This window comes from Ursus arctos, unplaced genomic scaffold (assembly GCF_023065955.2).
Source record: "Ursus arctos isolate Adak ecotype North America unplaced genomic scaffold, UrsArc2.0 scaffold_32, whole genome shotgun sequence".
NCBI classification, from domain to species: Eukaryota; Metazoa; Chordata; class Mammalia; order Carnivora; family Ursidae; genus Ursus; species Ursus arctos.
Window position 1 is genome coordinate 29,718,925 of NW_026623008.1, and position 16,450 is coordinate 29,735,374.

The 16,450-nt window shown below is 54.3% G+C and overlaps 1 protein-coding gene across 2 annotated transcripts; it reads right to left on the reverse strand.

Moving 5' to 3' along the window:
• Window positions 1-3,338: 3,338 nt before the first annotated feature.
• On the reverse strand, window positions 3,339-15,345 carry HPCAL4 (hippocalcin like 4). 2 transcript variants are annotated; one of them, XM_057305446.1, is made up of 4 exons: window positions 15,271-15,345; window positions 9,400-9,569; window positions 8,924-9,139; window positions 3,339-7,403 (listed from the first exon to the last, which is right to left on the reverse strand). In XM_057305446.1, exons 2-4 carry the CDS (start codon window positions 9,559-9,561, stop codon window positions 7,206-7,208), a joined length of 576 nt encoding a protein of 191 aa, XP_057161429.1. In that variant the 5' UTR covers window positions 9,562-9,569; window positions 15,271-15,345; the 3' UTR covers window positions 3,339-7,205. The 2 variants fall into 2 exon arrangements, with proteins under 2 accessions (XP_057161429.1, XP_044246545.2); XM_044390610.2 differs by lacking the exon at window positions 15,271-15,345 and adding an exon at window positions 10,111-10,251.
• Between the last annotated feature and the right edge of the window lie 1,105 nt (window positions 15,346-16,450).

Below are 16,450 nucleotides of genomic sequence, written 5' to 3' on the forward strand. Positions count from 1 at the left end.
CTACAGCCCTGTGAGATTCTCCACATCACTTTAACAAATGCCCCCCAAAAGCTGGTGGCTATTGGTTTTGTCTGACTAGCAACCTTTCCCACCCTCTTCTTCTACAGCTAACCCTTGTAAAACAGGTTTGAAGTGCGTGAGTCCACTTAAATGCAGACTTTTTCAATAAATACATTGAAATTGAAATATTTCAATAACTATATTGAAATAAATTATTCAATAAATATACGTATAGTACCGTAAATGTGTTTTCTCTTCTTTATGGTTTTCTTAAAACATGTTCTTTTCACTAGCTTACTTTACTGTAAGAATACGGTATACAAAACAGGTAACATACAAATTCTGTGTTCATAGACTATGTTCTCAGTAAGGCTTCCCGTCAACAGTAGGCTGTTAGTAATTAAGTTTTGGGGGAGTCCAAAGTCACACGTGTATTTTTGAATGCTTGGTGGCAGAGGGGTGGCCAGTACCTCTAAACCCCGCATTGTTCAAAGGTCAATCGTAGTAACGGGCCCTACCTCCCTGCCTCCCTGGTCATGGGAGTAGGCGTGTGAACTAGACCTGACCAATCAGAAAACCTTATTTCCCTGGACACAGCAATTGAACAAGGAGTGAGCCTGTGACCCCAGCTGAGCCACTCTTATTTAGGGTTGCCGGGAGATTTGGCTCTTCCTTCTCTGGGGTTATTAATATGGGGCAATGTGAGCTGGGAACCCATCTTTCCCTATGGCAGGCGAAAGAACGTGGGAGCAGCCCATCTGGAGCTGACAGTGAGGTCACAGATATAGAGAAGCAGAAGCAGAGAGGGAGACAGGGTGTAACACTGAGTCTCTGGATCCAGCAGTGCCCTGGGTCCCTTTTTGCTTGAGCTTGTTTGAATTGGGTTTTGTTCCCTTGAAACCAAACGTCTCGACCAATCTAGTCCTCTTACTTACACTGACATGAGTAGGCCTCTAAGGATTCTGTCTGACTCTGGGTTCAGTTCCTTTAAGAACTTTCCCTAGATCCCTCTTTGGAAGGATTAGAACTCCATCCTAGACTGTTCTTTCCACCCTCTTAGGCTTCTGGTCATTGTCTCTGTTTTCTCTGCCACCCCTGACCGCTGGCTTGGTGCAGGGATTCCCCGCTCTCTGCCTTGCTGCACTTGGGCCGGCACTTTCCCTCAGGGTTCAGCTCTTCTGCAGGTGAAGCTGGGAACACACCCCTCTGCACAGGACGCCAGGATCCCAGCGCCTGAACTGCTCATCTGGCCAGCCCTGCCCCAGCACGCCTGGTCCTTTGGCTGGTCTTTAGCAAGACCTGGGGCAGGAGCCACCTACTCCGTGAAGCCTCCCTTCGCCCTTCTCCTGCCCCCTCCCCCTACACAGAAAGCACAATAAGCAGTAGCCTTGATGTTAGAAGACCCAAGTTCAAGTTGCAGCCTTGCTGTTCCTGAGCCTTCATTACCTGGTCTTTTTTTTTTTTTTTTTTTTTAACTGGAGACTAAACGTGTGCTTGGCTCGGCTGACAGGGAATGATAATGGGAAGCTGTTTGGTAGCAATGACGGACTGTGTCCACATGAGGGGTCAATTGTTTGAGGTCTGGGAGGGCTTCGCAGAGAAGGACACCACTGAGACAGGCAATGGGGTGGCCCAGGGAGAGGCAATGGCTTGTGTACCAGCACAGAAGCATGAGAGAGGCCTTAGGGAAATGGAGGGCAATATGGGGTGGCTCAAATGTAGGGTGAAGGACGGGAGGTGGGGGAGGAACAGGCTTCGGAGGGCAGCAGGTGGCAGGCAGATTCTGCAGGGACTCGAGGGACTCTTATCACACTGGGGGGAGAGGGGAGATTTTGGTGCGTTGACACAGCCAGACCTGCGCTTCAGGAAGATCACTCCAGTTCCTTAGGGACAGCCGGACGGCACAGAAGGCACGCCTGAGAGCAGGAGGAAGACCAACCAGGGTTAGAGGTGATGGAGGCCACGAGGGTAGTTTTCAGGAGATGGTAACCCAGGACCTGGACCTGTGCACCCCCAGGTAGGCAGGGAACAAGACCCCCCCCCCCCACCCCCCCCAGTGAGGCTTCAGCTGGGACTAGCAGCCCCAAGTTCTCAGGCTCCTGAGTCACCTCCCGAGGTTTATGGCTGCCCTGAGGCCAGGTCAGCCTCCTTCCTCTGTCCTAATTACTTCCTGCCAAGGAAGCTGGCCCCCTCTAAGTGTCCTTGAGAAAATCCTTGTTAATGCAATTGAGTGTTTCAGGAGGAAGCAGTCACCTCCAGCTGCCACTGCCCCCGACTCCCTGTGGCAAACAGTGCCTCTCTGGCCACAGGGTGGGGTGGGGCTGGGGGGTTCGTATTCCAAGAAAAACGCATTAACATTAACTCCATTCCAGGAGGTCTCAGGGCCTGGGCTGGTCTCCTTGAGGACGGCGGAACAGGTTACACACTACACAACACCCTTGACCATCAGGGCAGGTGGGACTGAAATCCAAGATCTGCTCCACTTGCCAAGCTGTGCACCACAGCGCGACAAGGCTGTATTTACTCAGAAGAAGGGTATACTTTTCTCATTAGGCCAAAGGTGCCATCCACTGGCCCAGCTGCATACTTATGAGGCTGTTTATACCCAGAAGGGGTGTCTTCTCCTAATTTGCACAAAGGGCACCATATGGCCTAATTGTAATCCTGGCTCTTGGCCTTTCTGCCCACTACCCACTCGTTTGGGCTCTATGACGCCTTCCACTGGACAGAGGGAGAAACCAAGTCCAATGTTGTCTGCCATTAGCTCCCTTCTGGGGAAACTGCTCTGCCCACAGGCCCATGTATCGGCGTCTGGTCTGGCCATTGATGAACGGACCAAGGGCTCCCACCATAAGCCAAGCTCGACCAATCAGATTCTTTTGCTTGAGAACTGGAACTAACTGACGCAGAGGGGAGCTGTCAGCTTGATGCGGGAAGTCTTGATACAGAGTTGGGGATGCAGCCACTTTTGCAGGGAAACCAAGGAAGTCTGAAGAGAAACTGAGGAAAAGAACACAGATGCAAATATTGCCAAGGGGAGGAGAGCCCGAGAGACCTGAGAGGAGAAGGGAGAGGCGCTGTTGCCAGTTCCAGTCCTTTTGAGGCCCAGCCATTCTTGATTTTCCCTCTTCAGGGTCCCTTGTGATCTGCTCACCCTTTTCTTTGAACTAGCTGGAATGGGTCTGTGTTCCACATAAACAGAGTCCTTGCTAGAACAAGGCCCTCAGCCCCAAGGAGGTTGCTGAGGCACCCCTACTGTTGAGCTCCCCCCAGGCCTCTTCTCCCCCTGTCCCGCACCCCAGCCCTACCTCAGCTTAGGGAAGAGCGAGAGCCCTCAGCATGGTCACACCTTTTATTCACGGTCAGTGAAAAACACACCATACAGCACAGGGTTGAACAGTGAGGACAGTCACTGCGGCCACAGCCGGGAGCAGCACATGGGGAGGGGACAGGGGGCCATACTAGAGAATGAGTTGGGATGCCCCCCTCTGCCACCCAGTTCCCCCTTTCCCCCAGGCCTCCACACCCCCTCAGCCTCCACCAAGCAGGAAGGGCCATACACCCTGAGAGGCCCCGTCCTGCCCCACCTTCTGGCAAAGGTAAAAGAAAACCTTGAAAATTTCAGAAAGAAAATTCCATATTTTTCTGAGACTTTGCAATTGTAGGATTTGAAGGTTTTTTTTTTTCAAAAATGATAAATAAAATATGTAAGAAATGTATTCTTTCTTCCACAGTGATCTCTAAAGTCAGAACAAAACCTCACCCAGGGTGGATCTTCAGGGAAATTTGTTGCTTTAGTAAATTTTTGTGTAAAAATATTTACAGCATCAGCTTACTACCCTGTGTAGAAACCCCAGCTTGTTCTCTCATTCTCTTTCCTTTCTCTTCCCTCCCTCCTTCTCTCTCTCTCTCTGTAGCAGGATGAATTTCTACCTCTAGAAACTGTCAGTAAAAGATTCAGTGCCTTTGTTTATGGGCTTCCTTTTTCTTAACTTTTGATTTAAAGGTAAGTTATATAATTCTGACTACAGCTCAAAGGACTGGAGCAGCCATCTGAAGTAGACCTTGCTGATGATTTTTAGAGATAAGAAATAAGGGGCTCATCAGTTAGCCCAAAAGGATGAGGAGGACAGAAGGCAGTTAGGAGGTAGATTCTGGAAGCTTTCAATTCAGACTTGCTTCAAGAAGATACAAAACTTCAAAAGGAGAGTTTGAATATATCATTGTTTTCACTGTCTGTATATGTTTGTGTCTCTGCAAGTCACACTTCCATGTCTCCTTACCTTGTGCTCTACAGCAAGTCCCTCGCAGCTGGCACAGGGACCAGAGGCCTGCCTCTCTTCTCAAGGCAGGGCCGCTGCTCTACCACAGGAGCCCCTGAGCACGCAGTCCCTGGGACATCCGGGATCATGTGGGAGCAAGGCCTGGCCTGCCTGTGGCTCCTCCCATCATCAAGATGGTGGTCTCGGTTCCCAGCCTGGCTTTATGTGTTCACACCGCTGGGCTGTCTGAGAATCTTTGGCCTAACTGGCAAATATCACCCACGGGATATGTCCAAAAGCTTGGAATGATCAAACATGCTCTCACGGGTAGGACTTGCCCACCAGCTGGAGAAAAACAAAAACGGTTCTCTTAGGGAAGAATATGGTGGTAAAGATGGTGCAAGATGCTTCCGGGGTGTTGAGTCAGAGGCTTCCCAGGACAGCATCGACCTGTTAGCAGAGCTGCCCAGAAGCAGACAACAAGAAGCTTGAAAATGTCGGGAGTTCAACTAAGCTCCTATTTCTTTTTGGAAGACCACCGCCTCAGAAACTTCTTAGCGGGAAGCTTGTTAAAGACCAAAACGAACTTAGCTTGCCCCACAGTCAACTTTGTATGACTCAGAGTCAGAGAGATGAGGGGGGCGAGACTCTGAAGAAAGAAACCCTCTTAGGGCCTTGGATTTGAGTCTTGGCCTGTGCCACCGCCTGGCCGCGTGCCTTTGCACAGGGGAATCCCCTCTTTCTGTGCCTCACTTCCCAAGTCCGGAGAAAGGGAATGAAAATCCCTATTTCTCCAGGCTGGAGGATACAATGAGATGGGAGTAGACGCAAGCCTTTGAAAGTCATGAAGTTCTGTGCGATTGTGAGTTAGGTTATATTCAACATCTGGGGGATGGGAACCCCACTTTGTAAAAAGCCTTCGAGTGGAAGTCTCAGCTGAGCCAGGCTGGTGAGTATCTGTGTATCTGCGGTGCTGACCGGTAGCACAAGACACACCCCGTGACCAGCTCCTCAGAGCCATGGAACATTCCTTGAGGCATCACTGGGTAAACACCTGCTGGTTAGTGCCTGAGGATGTGAGTTCCCAGCCTCAGCACATGGCTGGTCATAGGCAGAAGACAGAAAGAGAGCGGCAACTAAGTGGCCTTGCTACCTCCAACGGCAGCAAGAAGGAAGGTCCGATAGAGTTCGGGACCAAAGGTCAGCATCCCCAAGAGTTTCCACCTGCAGAGAGGGAGGACAGGTGAGCACTCAGAAGAGGCATGCCTTTCCTCCTTCCTGGAGGTACGATCCCGCACCGCTGACTCAGCAGTCATCCCTGCTCCTACCCTGGGCTGACAGCACCTGTGTACTAAACTGTTTTCAGCAGCAGCTCAAGAGGAAATCTGTCACTGCACATCAAAGCTAATGTCTGATCACAAGTACAGGAGAAAATAAAGTGAAAGGCTTGAAGAAGCGAGATTCATTTTCTGGCAGTCAAAGCATGCAGCTGTATAGCTCATTGACCCCAAATCAGAAAGCAGGAAGCAAAGCCAGTGCACCTGGAAGATCACGAGTTTACCTGGCGGACTGAGGATCTGGGGTTAGAAAGAACCTTTCAAATGGAGCACGTTCCCAGCACATTTTTAGGCATTTGGTCCATAAATGTAGTCTGGCAACCTAAACAGTGGCCGGGTGGTCCTCTTCTTCTAGCTCCTTCTGTTTCTGTAGCAGAAAGAACAAGCCCATCCTTGAAACTAGAACAAACCCAGAAAGGAACTACCAAGATGTGGAAGATACACTTGTCTCACTCTCAGCAAACCTTGTTTTTTCTGTTCCCGAAGTCAGCATCCAACCAGAGCAAGTGGACAATGAGAGAGCTGCTCACTGAATTGAAAAAGATCATTAAAAAGGAAGCAGCAGAAGCTGCTGATGGACTCCTCAGGACTTAGTCTGATAAGAAAAAGTGTTATTTGGTAAGTTTGCTGGTATTTTCCCTCTATTTTTTCTCAGCTCTCCCTCCCCCCACCCTCAAAATTAGCATTTTCTATATTCATTTAATCACTTTATAAGAAACCAAGTAATATAAAGTATGTTTTCGTATCCTAAACTAATAAAATGACTTTAGCTCTTTTAAAGGGTACTAAAAAAATAAGCATTACATAAATATCAGTGTTTCTTAAACCTTCCACTCACAATGGTTCCTGGACTTCCAAATACTTTTCGTTTCATCCCTCTGCAGCTCTGGGTGGAGGTGAGCTGAAAGGTTTAATGGTTCCTTTCAAACTAACTGGCCTTAGCACAGCCTCTGCTCAGCTGTGCGCTACGTTCCCATCTGAGGCTCTGACCACTGGAAGTTTGCCTTACTTCCCTTATGAGCTTCCAGAGGGCACAGAATGTGTCTTGTAAACTACCATAACCTTAGCACCCACAGGTGCCTGGCATTGAACAAGTGCTCAATAACGTTAGGTGAAGAAAGGACTGAAGGAACGCTCCACAGGCTGGGGCCAGAGGGGCCAGGTAGAGTCAAGGGGGCAGGGCAGAGACCACCTTTAAGGAATTTAGGTCCTCAGCAAAGGACAGACCCACTTTGGCCCTTTAACTGGGATCTGGGAGACCACATCCTGTAAAGTGTAATCCCAGGAAGAACAGAATTTCAAAGCAGACCTGCAGCCCCCCCTTCCTCAATCCTGGCTCTTGGGGCAAAAGCCAACTCCCTATGCCCAGCAGATGTTGGTTGTGGGCCAAGACTGGGGGTGGGGCTAGACCACAGAATACCTGAGGATCTGTCTCTTTTCCAGGGTGAGGTGGTCCCTCAAGGATCTCGATTGAGGGGAGCAAGGGCTTGGGCAGAGGGGTGGGTGGGCCAGAGAGTGAGGCTAGAATACCCCTCCCCCTGAGAGGTCATCGGGTTGGGAGGTGGCCACGCCCCTCCTGGCCAGGGGCCCTGCCCCTCACCAGCCTCTACTTCTGCATATCACACTGCAGCAGCAGCACAATGGATGGGTCACTCTTGGCCGCCTCCTTGAACTCCTCCAGCGTAATCTGGTCGTCCTTATCCCGGTCCATCTTCTTGAAGATCTTGTCCACACGCTGCTGGGGCGTGAGCCCATCCTGGTTCATGCGCATCATAATCACAGTGCCCACCATCTTGTAGATAGCCTGGGGGGTGGGGGTAAGGAGGGAACTGTGAACACTCACAGCGGGCTGGGACGAGCGGGGTGAACGAAGGGGGTTGGGGATGGTCAGGGAGAACATGGGAGATGGCAAGGAAACTGGAAGGTGTTGTACGGTCATTAAGACTGAATATTTAATGGGTATCTCATACCACATGTGTCTAAAAGCCAACTCTTCACCTCCAACCTGCTCTTCCCCCAGCATTCCTGGTCTCAGTAAATAGCAAATCCACCCTTCTAGTTGTTCAGACCAAAAACCTCGATGCCATTCTTGACTCTCCCTCATGTCCAATCCTTCAGCAAATCTTGTCAGCCCAAATTTTGCAATAGGTCCCATATCCAACCACTTCCGCTGCTCCCCCAGAGTGGCTGTTTCCATCAGCTCCTGACTGGCCTGAAGTGGAAGGATCCTAACTGGTTTCCCTGCTTCTGCCTTCCTGTGCTCTTAGCCTGTTCTCCACACAGACAATAGAGAGCTCTAAATGCTTCCTTATCTCGCTCAGAATCAAGTCAAATCTCTACCCCAGACTGTGAGATGCTAAGTGATTGGGTTCTTGGCTGCCTACCTGACCACTTCCTACCACTCTCCTCTCACTCACTTCTCTTGTGCCCCTCTGCCCTCCTGGCTACTCCTTGAACACTGCAAACACAGTCTCAGTGCCTTTGCATTTACTGCCCCCTCTGCACAGAACCCTCTTCCCCCGGACATGTGCACAATTCGCTCCCTCACCTCACTCAAGCTGCTGCTCACATTTCACCGCATAGACTTCTCCTCCATCGCTCTCACTCCCCTTACTTTGCTTTGCTTATCGTCTTCACAGCATTACTGCTTGACATAGCACAGGCTTTTTTCTTGTTTTAAAATCTTCTCACTATATTGGAGTGTCTGGGTGGCTGAGTTGGTTGGGCGTCTGTCTTGGCTCAGGTCGTGGTCCCAGGGTCCTGGGATCTAGCCCCATGTCGGATCCCTGCTCAACGGCCGGGGGGGGGGGGGGGGCTGCTTCTCCCTCTCCCGCTCATGCTCTCTCACTATCTCTCTCTCTCTCAAATAAATAAAATCTTTAAAAGAAAAACTCTTCTCACTATTGAAGGAGCGTCCTAATAAAGCAGAACTTTGCCTGGCCCACAGTAGGCACTCAATACATACTTGTTGAAAAAAATAATGAGTTAGAAACTTAGGCTCTGGAGTCAGAGTCCTTGGGTTTGAGTCATGAACCACCACTTGCTATGTTTCATCCTCTGTAAAATGGGGCTTCTGTCAGTACCTACCCATAGGGTTCCTGGGGAAAGCACTTAGCACAAGGCCTGTTCTACACTGCGCACCCAACCAATGCTAGTTAGCCACTGGGTCCTGGGAGGCGGGATTCGGGGACAAGTGGAGTGCAGCCCGGGCCCTCCTGACGCCCGACAGTAGGGTGCCTGGAGAGGCCTGGAAAGGACCCGCCACGAAGACAGGAGGGGCATCACCGCAGCACCGCCTGCCCTCCCGCATCCATCCCCGCGCACCTCAATGATCTCCAGCATCTCCAGGCGCGTGATGCGCCCGTCGCCGTCCAGGTCGTACATCTCAAAGGCCCAGTTGAGTTTCTGCTCGAAGCTGCCGCGGGAGGTGACCGAAAGGGCGCAGATGAACTCCCGGAAGTCGATGGTGCCGTCGCCGTTCTTGTCGAAGGTGCGGAAAGCGTGCTGCGCAAACTTGGAGGCGTCGCCATAGGGAAAGAACTGAGGCGTGGACCGGGCGTTGGGGCGAAGCCACAGCCTCGCTGTCTCTGCCCGCCTCCTCGACTGCCTGGCCCCGCCCCACCCGTCCGGCCCGCCCCCGGCCGTCCAGCCCGCTCCCTAGATTGCCTGGCCCCGCCCCGCCCGTCCGGCCCGCCCCCGGCCGTCCAGCCCGCTCCCTAGATTGCCTGGCCCCGCCCCCACCCGTCCGGCCCGCCCCCTGAAGTTCCCTGGCCCCGCCCCCGGCCGCCCGGCCCGCCCACCTTGATGTAGAGCTGTTGGAATTCCTCCAGGTTGAGGATGCCGCTGGGGCAGTCCTTCAGGAAGCCCTTGTACCACTGCTTCAGCTCCTGCTCGCTGAACTCAGTGTTCTGCACCAGGTCCTCCAGCACCTCTGGGGCCAGCTTGCTGTTGGTCTTCCCCATGGCCGGGCCTGGGGGACATGGCTCCCTCAGTTTGGTCCAGGGCAAGGCCCTCACCTCAGCAGCGGTCCTCCAAGTCCCCATAGGACAGGATTCCCTTTCTCCACAACAACCCCTCCCATAACAAACCCCACGTTCCCACAGCCAGGAGCCCTTCTTCCACAGCAGGGTGGGTCCCCTCTCGTCACCACCACCCTCAACAAGCCCACCTTCCTACAGCTAGGCCCTATCCTTTACACCCCTTTCCATAGGAGGTCCTGCCTCCCTCCCCACACATGGGAGGGGATCCCTTCCCCTCGTCACACTCCCCCATGGCAGGGATTCTTCTCTCCACAGCAGCCCCTCCCCTCTCCTCACAGCAGGTTTCCTCTCCTGTCACCTAGGATCTCAACCCCCGGGTCTCAGCTCGCCACCTTCTCGCTGACCAGGGCTAATGTCACAGTCGTCCTCCTCCCCTCTCCTGTGTACACCGGGCAAAGCTCCCAACACCCCTAGGACAGAATCGTAATCCTCCCCTTGCTATTTAGAGCTATTTCCACCCTCAGCCCCTACCCGCCTCTGTAGGCTCTTCTCGGCCCAGGGACCTGAGGAAGGTTCCTTGTGTGTCCCCCAGCACCATCTCCCAAGTTCTTCCTCAAGGCTTTCCAGGCCAGCCCAGCAGGAAGCTTCTCTCTCTCCTTCCTCTGTACAAATAGAAGTCCTGGCTGATAGCATCGATGACCCTGACTCATCCTGCTTTTCATTAGTCATTCATTCCCTGAGCATTTACTGAGGCTGACTGTGTGTGCCAGGTCCCGTGCCAGTGACGGGGATAAAGTAGATATGGGCCAACCTTTAATAACTCATAATTGGGTCAAAGAGGTAGCTGGCTGATTGTCAAGGGCCTTCAATCCATGCCAAGGAGATTGGCCTATACCCATAGGGATTTTAAGCAAGGGCTGGGAAGATAACATTCAGTCCACAAACACGGAATGCTTACAGTGGCAGGTCCTGAGCTAGATGCTGGGATGAGGGAGAAGGAATGTGTTTTAGAATTTTTCCTTTGGCTACAGTGTGCAAGATGGCCTGGGTGGGGGAGAGCAGAGAGGGGCCTGCTGCATAGTTCAGGTGAGAGATGGTGACACCAGGGCAGAGGCTGTGGAGTGACGTGGATGGATCGACATATTAGGAGGGGCACTGACAGGGCTTGGTGACTGAATGTGGAGGTGAGAGGAAGAGAGAAATTGAGGCAGATGCTTAGATTTGGGGCTGAATGGATGGAGGTGGTGGTGTTGAGAAACGGATTTGGGGAGGATGAGGAGTCAGTCCCCCACTTGAACAGAAGCACCCCATGTAGCCTGTAACAGAGGCAGTTTTTGCAGAGGGAGGTATAAGACCGCCCCAGGATGCATCAGGAGCGAGGCCTTGCCCGGCCCTGAAGGTGGACACTCTCGTCTGACCTCCATGGGAGGACTATCCCTCCAGGGCCTGAGTTTCCTACGACATGGCCCGGGAGGTCACTTTGACTGTCTGGAGTCTTTTAGGAAGGGCACCAGACCCCGACCCCAGCGTAGCCTACCATGAAGATACTCTGGAAAAGGAAGCCATCAGGCTAGCAGAAGGAATTCCACATCCATAGCCCACTGCATGCCAGCGTGGCTTCTAACCCTTACTGCTAGGAGCTCCTGAATAACCAGATCTGAGATTGGTCTCTTCCATGCCCCCTCCCTTGCTGCGTGGCTTCAAGTTGTTACAGGATATCTCTGGGCCTTGGATTCCTCCACTGGGCCCTGAGGAAGATCAAGCAGCAGCGGGGGTAGCATCGTCCTCCACCACCTACCACCCCCACCCCCAGAGCATGAGGAATCCTCCATGCTCCTGGGAGAAGCCGGGGGGAGGCATGCCATCTTCAGGAACCCGGAATGTAGGTCCAAACAGCTACACTGGGCACAAGGATGACTCTGGAACTACCTACGGGCAGAAGAATGCAGGCTACGTGCCCTGCTGATCCCTCCCCAGGTCCAAAGCACACTGAAGGCTCAGGATATAGTCAAGGAAGCTAGAGAACCCAGAGAGAAAGATGTGTCCAGTAGGGGAGGTGAAGCTTCTCCAGCATTCTCCTGGGGGATGTGCCTGAGTGTCTACGTAAGGGGCTGGGTGTGGGTGGGAGCCCGTCAATTTATGAGACTGCAGATCTGTCAGAACACACGTCTGTGTGTGTGTGTGCACACGCGCACATGTGTGTGTGTCATGGTGTCTGTGTGGCTCTTGCCTTCGCCCTTTTTCTCCTCCTTGCCCTGTGCTCCCTTCCCACAATTCTCTATCTCCTGGGGCCACACCTGTTCCCAGCCCAAATTTGGTCCCAGGCCCACTGAAGACTATGCCTCTTTCTTCATTTCTCTTCATTTCCTCTATTGTTCTTAGATTGCCAGCCAAAGCTGCCGGTCCCTTTAAGATATCCCCTTATTTTAGTGAACACTGGAACTCAGGGAAAGGAGAAAACTAGCTCAGAGTTACACAGCAGGTCAGTGGAAGAGTCCAGATGAGCACCCAGGCTGAATCCATGCCACCTGCCTGAACCACCCTCTCCAAATGAGGGCTCCTCTTGTCCAGTACAGACCTTCCCCACTCCTGCCTGCCTTCTGGGAAAACCTTAGCTCTGATCTCCCTCTTGGCCTCAGTGGGACCATCTTACTGAGCTCCAGGACACCATCTCTGACAACTAGGAAATATCCATCCCTCGGAATGGCCCAGCAGCTCCTCCGATCCACTCATCTACAACCAGACACTCTCACCTTGTGGCCATCTTCTCTCTCCATCAGTCCTTCCTTCCCTCCCTCCCTTGTCCCAGGGGCGAAATGTGATCTTAGTTACCTTTAGTTTCCCCTCTTCCTTTTCCCTAGGTCCACCTGGCACCAAGTCCTGTTGTTCTTTCTTCTGAAGTGCTCCTGGAACCTTCCCCATGTCCTCTCTCTCCCCACAGTCAGGGCCAGGGGCACAGCCGAGGGGCTGAGATCTGTGCTGCGTGCTAAGCCATGCCCATGGGCTCAGCTGCCTCAGAGGGAGTGCCTTTCTTCTGAATTCTCCATTCTGAGGCAATGTCATTTCTGGTTTTGCCCAGAAGTATGACAGAGGCAAGAGGTGGATATGCCCACAAGGCCCCTCACACTCTAGAATCCTCTAGAATCTGGCATCAAGGTGTCCACCTGTCTAGCCTTACCTCCTACTGCTCTCCTCACAATTACATGCTTTCCTAGTAGTCTTCACACAGCCAGGACCTATGTCCCTATTGCATAGCTGCTTTCCCTTCCCCTAATATCCTTTCTTCCCATCTGGCTGACACAGCTCTCCTCAGCCTTCAGGCCCGGCTGAAGCCTACTTCCTTATGATCATCCTCTCCCAGCCTGGACAGTGGACAGTCAGCAGCATGGATTCAGCATTTGAAGGCCATGGAACAGAGCCCCACAAGTGTGTAGACTCCAGAGCTCTCTGACCCTCACCCGGTACTCTAGAATTCCAGAATGGAACCTGATTTGGGAGAGATCTTTGTATTTAACCCTGGCCCAAGCCAAAAAAAGAAAAAAAAAAAGTTCTTCAAGGCTTTTGCTCAATGGCAAAGAGCTTATCCCCTCGCCATATAACTGAGTCCACTTTGGGGCAGCTCAGAGAGTGAGAAAAACACTTTTCCCGTTGTTCTGAGGTTTGCCCTCTTGTAGCTCCCCCACACCGGTCCTGCTCTCCCCTCTGAAGCTGCACAGAACTGCCCTCAGAGACCCAAAGGCCATATCTGGAGCACAAAGATGTTCAGTGAATGTCCCTTGGTGGATTCCATGAGGGGGGCAGAACCCCGTTTCCTCCTTGGAATGGCATCAGGCTTTTTTGTTTATCTGTGTTCTCCTGCCATTGCACCCACTTCAGAGACCACGGAACCCAGACCCCGGAAAGGAAGGTTTCGCCCAAGGCCAACCACAGCCCATCAGCAGCAAGGCAGAGGCCTTGGGGGCATGGCGTGTTCTGCTGGAGCTGTGGCCCTGCTGAACGTGGGCAGCCTTCTCAGCCTACGTCTTGAGGGCGGCCCTCCAGCTCTGAAGGGGCTGGCACTGCCCCATAGGCAGAGCCACTGCCCCTGTGCTCAGAGGCTCCTTCCAGAGGGCAGAGCTTGGGGTCCTGGGCTTCAAATGCGGAAGTGGCAGTGAGGGTGGGAGGGATTGAGGGAGGCAATAATCCCACACCCTCACCCAGCTTCAGAGGAGCTGGTGCTGAGACGGTTGCCATGGTGACAACAGCTCCCTGGTCAGGAGATTTTCTCTTTCCTCTCCTCCCTTTGCTCTTCTCCAAGCAGCAGCCATAGCAGCAGCAGCCAGGTCTTCTCCCTCTCCTTTATGAGGGGCAGGGCATGATAAAAAAACGTGGGCCCTAGTGACCACCTCCACCTTGGAACTGTCCACGCCACATGGGCTGGTGGTCTGGGAGGGACTCCTAACAGCTGAGAAGGGGCCTGGGCCTGGAAAGCATGTGGGAGGGGGACGCCTGAGTAAGAAGTCATGTCCCCTTGGTGAGGACTAACGCCCCTCAGGCCTCCTCTCTGAAATGCCCTAATGGTTCAGGGCAAGAGCGAAATGGTCCCATTGCTCCTAATCAGCCACAGAACCAGAGCACGTCAGTGTGGGAAGGCCATTCAAGACCATCTCGTCCAGTCCACCCTCCGTCCTTCCTCATTTCATGAAGAATCAGAGAGGGAAGTGACTTGCCCAAAGGCAAACAGCAGCTGAGGCAAAGGCAAGATTAACCCATCTCCTCTGCCTTCCAGATTCAGGCCACCTTAGGGAAAGGAGTGACACGGTCCACATGGAGCTTTGGCAGGTCCTTGTGGAACAGCAGGAAGATAGGAGAGAGGGAGCGACTGGGCGCAAGAATGCCAGAGAGGATCCCAATTCGAGATGTTTGAGAGGTAGAATGAGAGGACTTGGTGCCTGTGAGGGGTGAGGGGAAAGGGGAAGGCTAGGACCTTGGCAGCACTGACAGGCAGGTCTGCTGGGGGATGGTGCCCCTGGTTGGTCCTCCAGCCAGGATGAAAGCGGCCAAACATGGGGCCTCCACCTAGCCCCGGGACCACGGGGGTGGTGCTGCTGTTGAGAGAGTGTGAGGAGGAAAACTGGGGGAAGGGGGGCACCTCTTTCCTCTTCCAGATATGCTGTGAGCTCTGTCAGCTTGAGGGGTGGGAGGTGGCGACAGTCTGAGGGGACAACGTGAAGTGGGAGTAGGTTCTCTGTGGGGGGGAAGCTGTCTTTGGGGGCAGGGGCCTTGTGATGTGAAGTGCACAGGGAGCTGCTGGTGGGGCTGATGGTGTGGGTGGGGGCTATCTGTGCAGGTGGGAGGTTGCCATGATGCTGTGCCAACCACCCATCTCCAAAGGGGAAGGGTGACTGGTGCCTCCTCAAGCACGAGCAACACCACACCCCCAGGGGTGTGTGTGTGTGTGTGTGTGTGTGTGTGTTGGGGGCCAGAGCAGTGGGTGTTCTTACCTGAGCTGGGGGTAGGGAGGGGGCTGTGCCCCTTCCCTGGGACCCATGGGGCCTGGACTGGGGTGGGAGTCCCCTGCCCAGGGGCGGCCCTCCTGCCGCCTATGGGGGGAACCAGGGGTCAAGGATGAATGAAGGGGGCAGGAGAGAATGGGAATGGAGAGTGGAGGGGGAGGGGACAAGGGCCTCTGCCCGGCCCCGCCCGCGTTACCTGAGGCCGCTCGCCGGGTCGCTGGATGGCTCTGAGCCTCGGCGGGCCGCGGGGACCGAGACTGGCTCGCGGGCTGGCGGCCAGGCTCTTCGAGGTCCGCACCGGAGCCGCCTCCCAGCTCTTGTATCACTATGTCTCTCGGAGGCGACACGATTTGCATAAGCCCCGCCTCATCCCGGGCCGATCGGGCGTTGATTGGCTCCGCTGCGGCGGAGTGGCAGGCGGGGTTTCAGGTGGGGACGGGATGGCCAGTGAGGCCCGGCTGCCCGAGCGCGCCCCGCCCGCCCGCGCTGACCTTCTCCGAGTCGCGAGGAAGGGGGAGGGCTCTGCCCCCCGCGGTACCCCGCCCTAGGGTTCAGACCCCGGGCCGCAGTCTGGGGCGAAAAGTGACGATTGAAGTGGATTCGCAAAAACAACCGCACGGTTGCTGTGGAAACGGGAGAGCCACAGCAGAGTCTCTAAGCCTTCCCTTCCAGGGCCCCAGCCGGGGGTGGGGATGGAAGAGGGGATGAGTCACGAGATGTGACCCCCTCCGTGTCCCACCCGAAATTGGAGGAGGGCGGCGAGGAGCTGCGGACTAGCTGAGTGGGGGAGGGAAGAGCTGGGGTGGTCGGCCGCCCACGCCTTCGCGTCGCCCCCGCAGCACACCCACTGCGCTGCAGCCGTGGGACTGAGAGGAGGGTGGGCGGGCGCCGAGAGCGCAGCACGGGTGGCGAAGCGCCGCGCCTCTACCTGGCCCCACGCTCTTCGCGCGCGCCCTGCAGCCCCTAATTCCGATCTTCTCCAGACGGACCTTGCTTGGTGCTCACGGACCCCCAAGAGGCCTCTCGGGATCTCCTCCAGAAGGTCCCTCTGCCTACGCCACGGACCCTCCTTTCCCCACCCTCCCATCTTCCCGTCCCGCAGACGGAGCCGGTCCCCAGCCGCCGCCAGTCTCCGGCCTCGGATGTTGACACAAACCCGTGGCGGTTTACACTGAGTGGGTCTGGAAGGTTTCAGGGCCCCGGGAACACCTCTTCCCAGCGCTTGGGGGTCTCCCCAGAGCCCGGCTGGGCTGCCCTGGCCGCTCTGGCAGCTGACAGCTCCCGACCCAAGGCGGCGCGAAGGAACTCTTTTATTCCAAACTGGGGGGGGGGGGCGGGGGGGGCAGAAGCAGGTATCTCTCTGACCAGGCCACGTG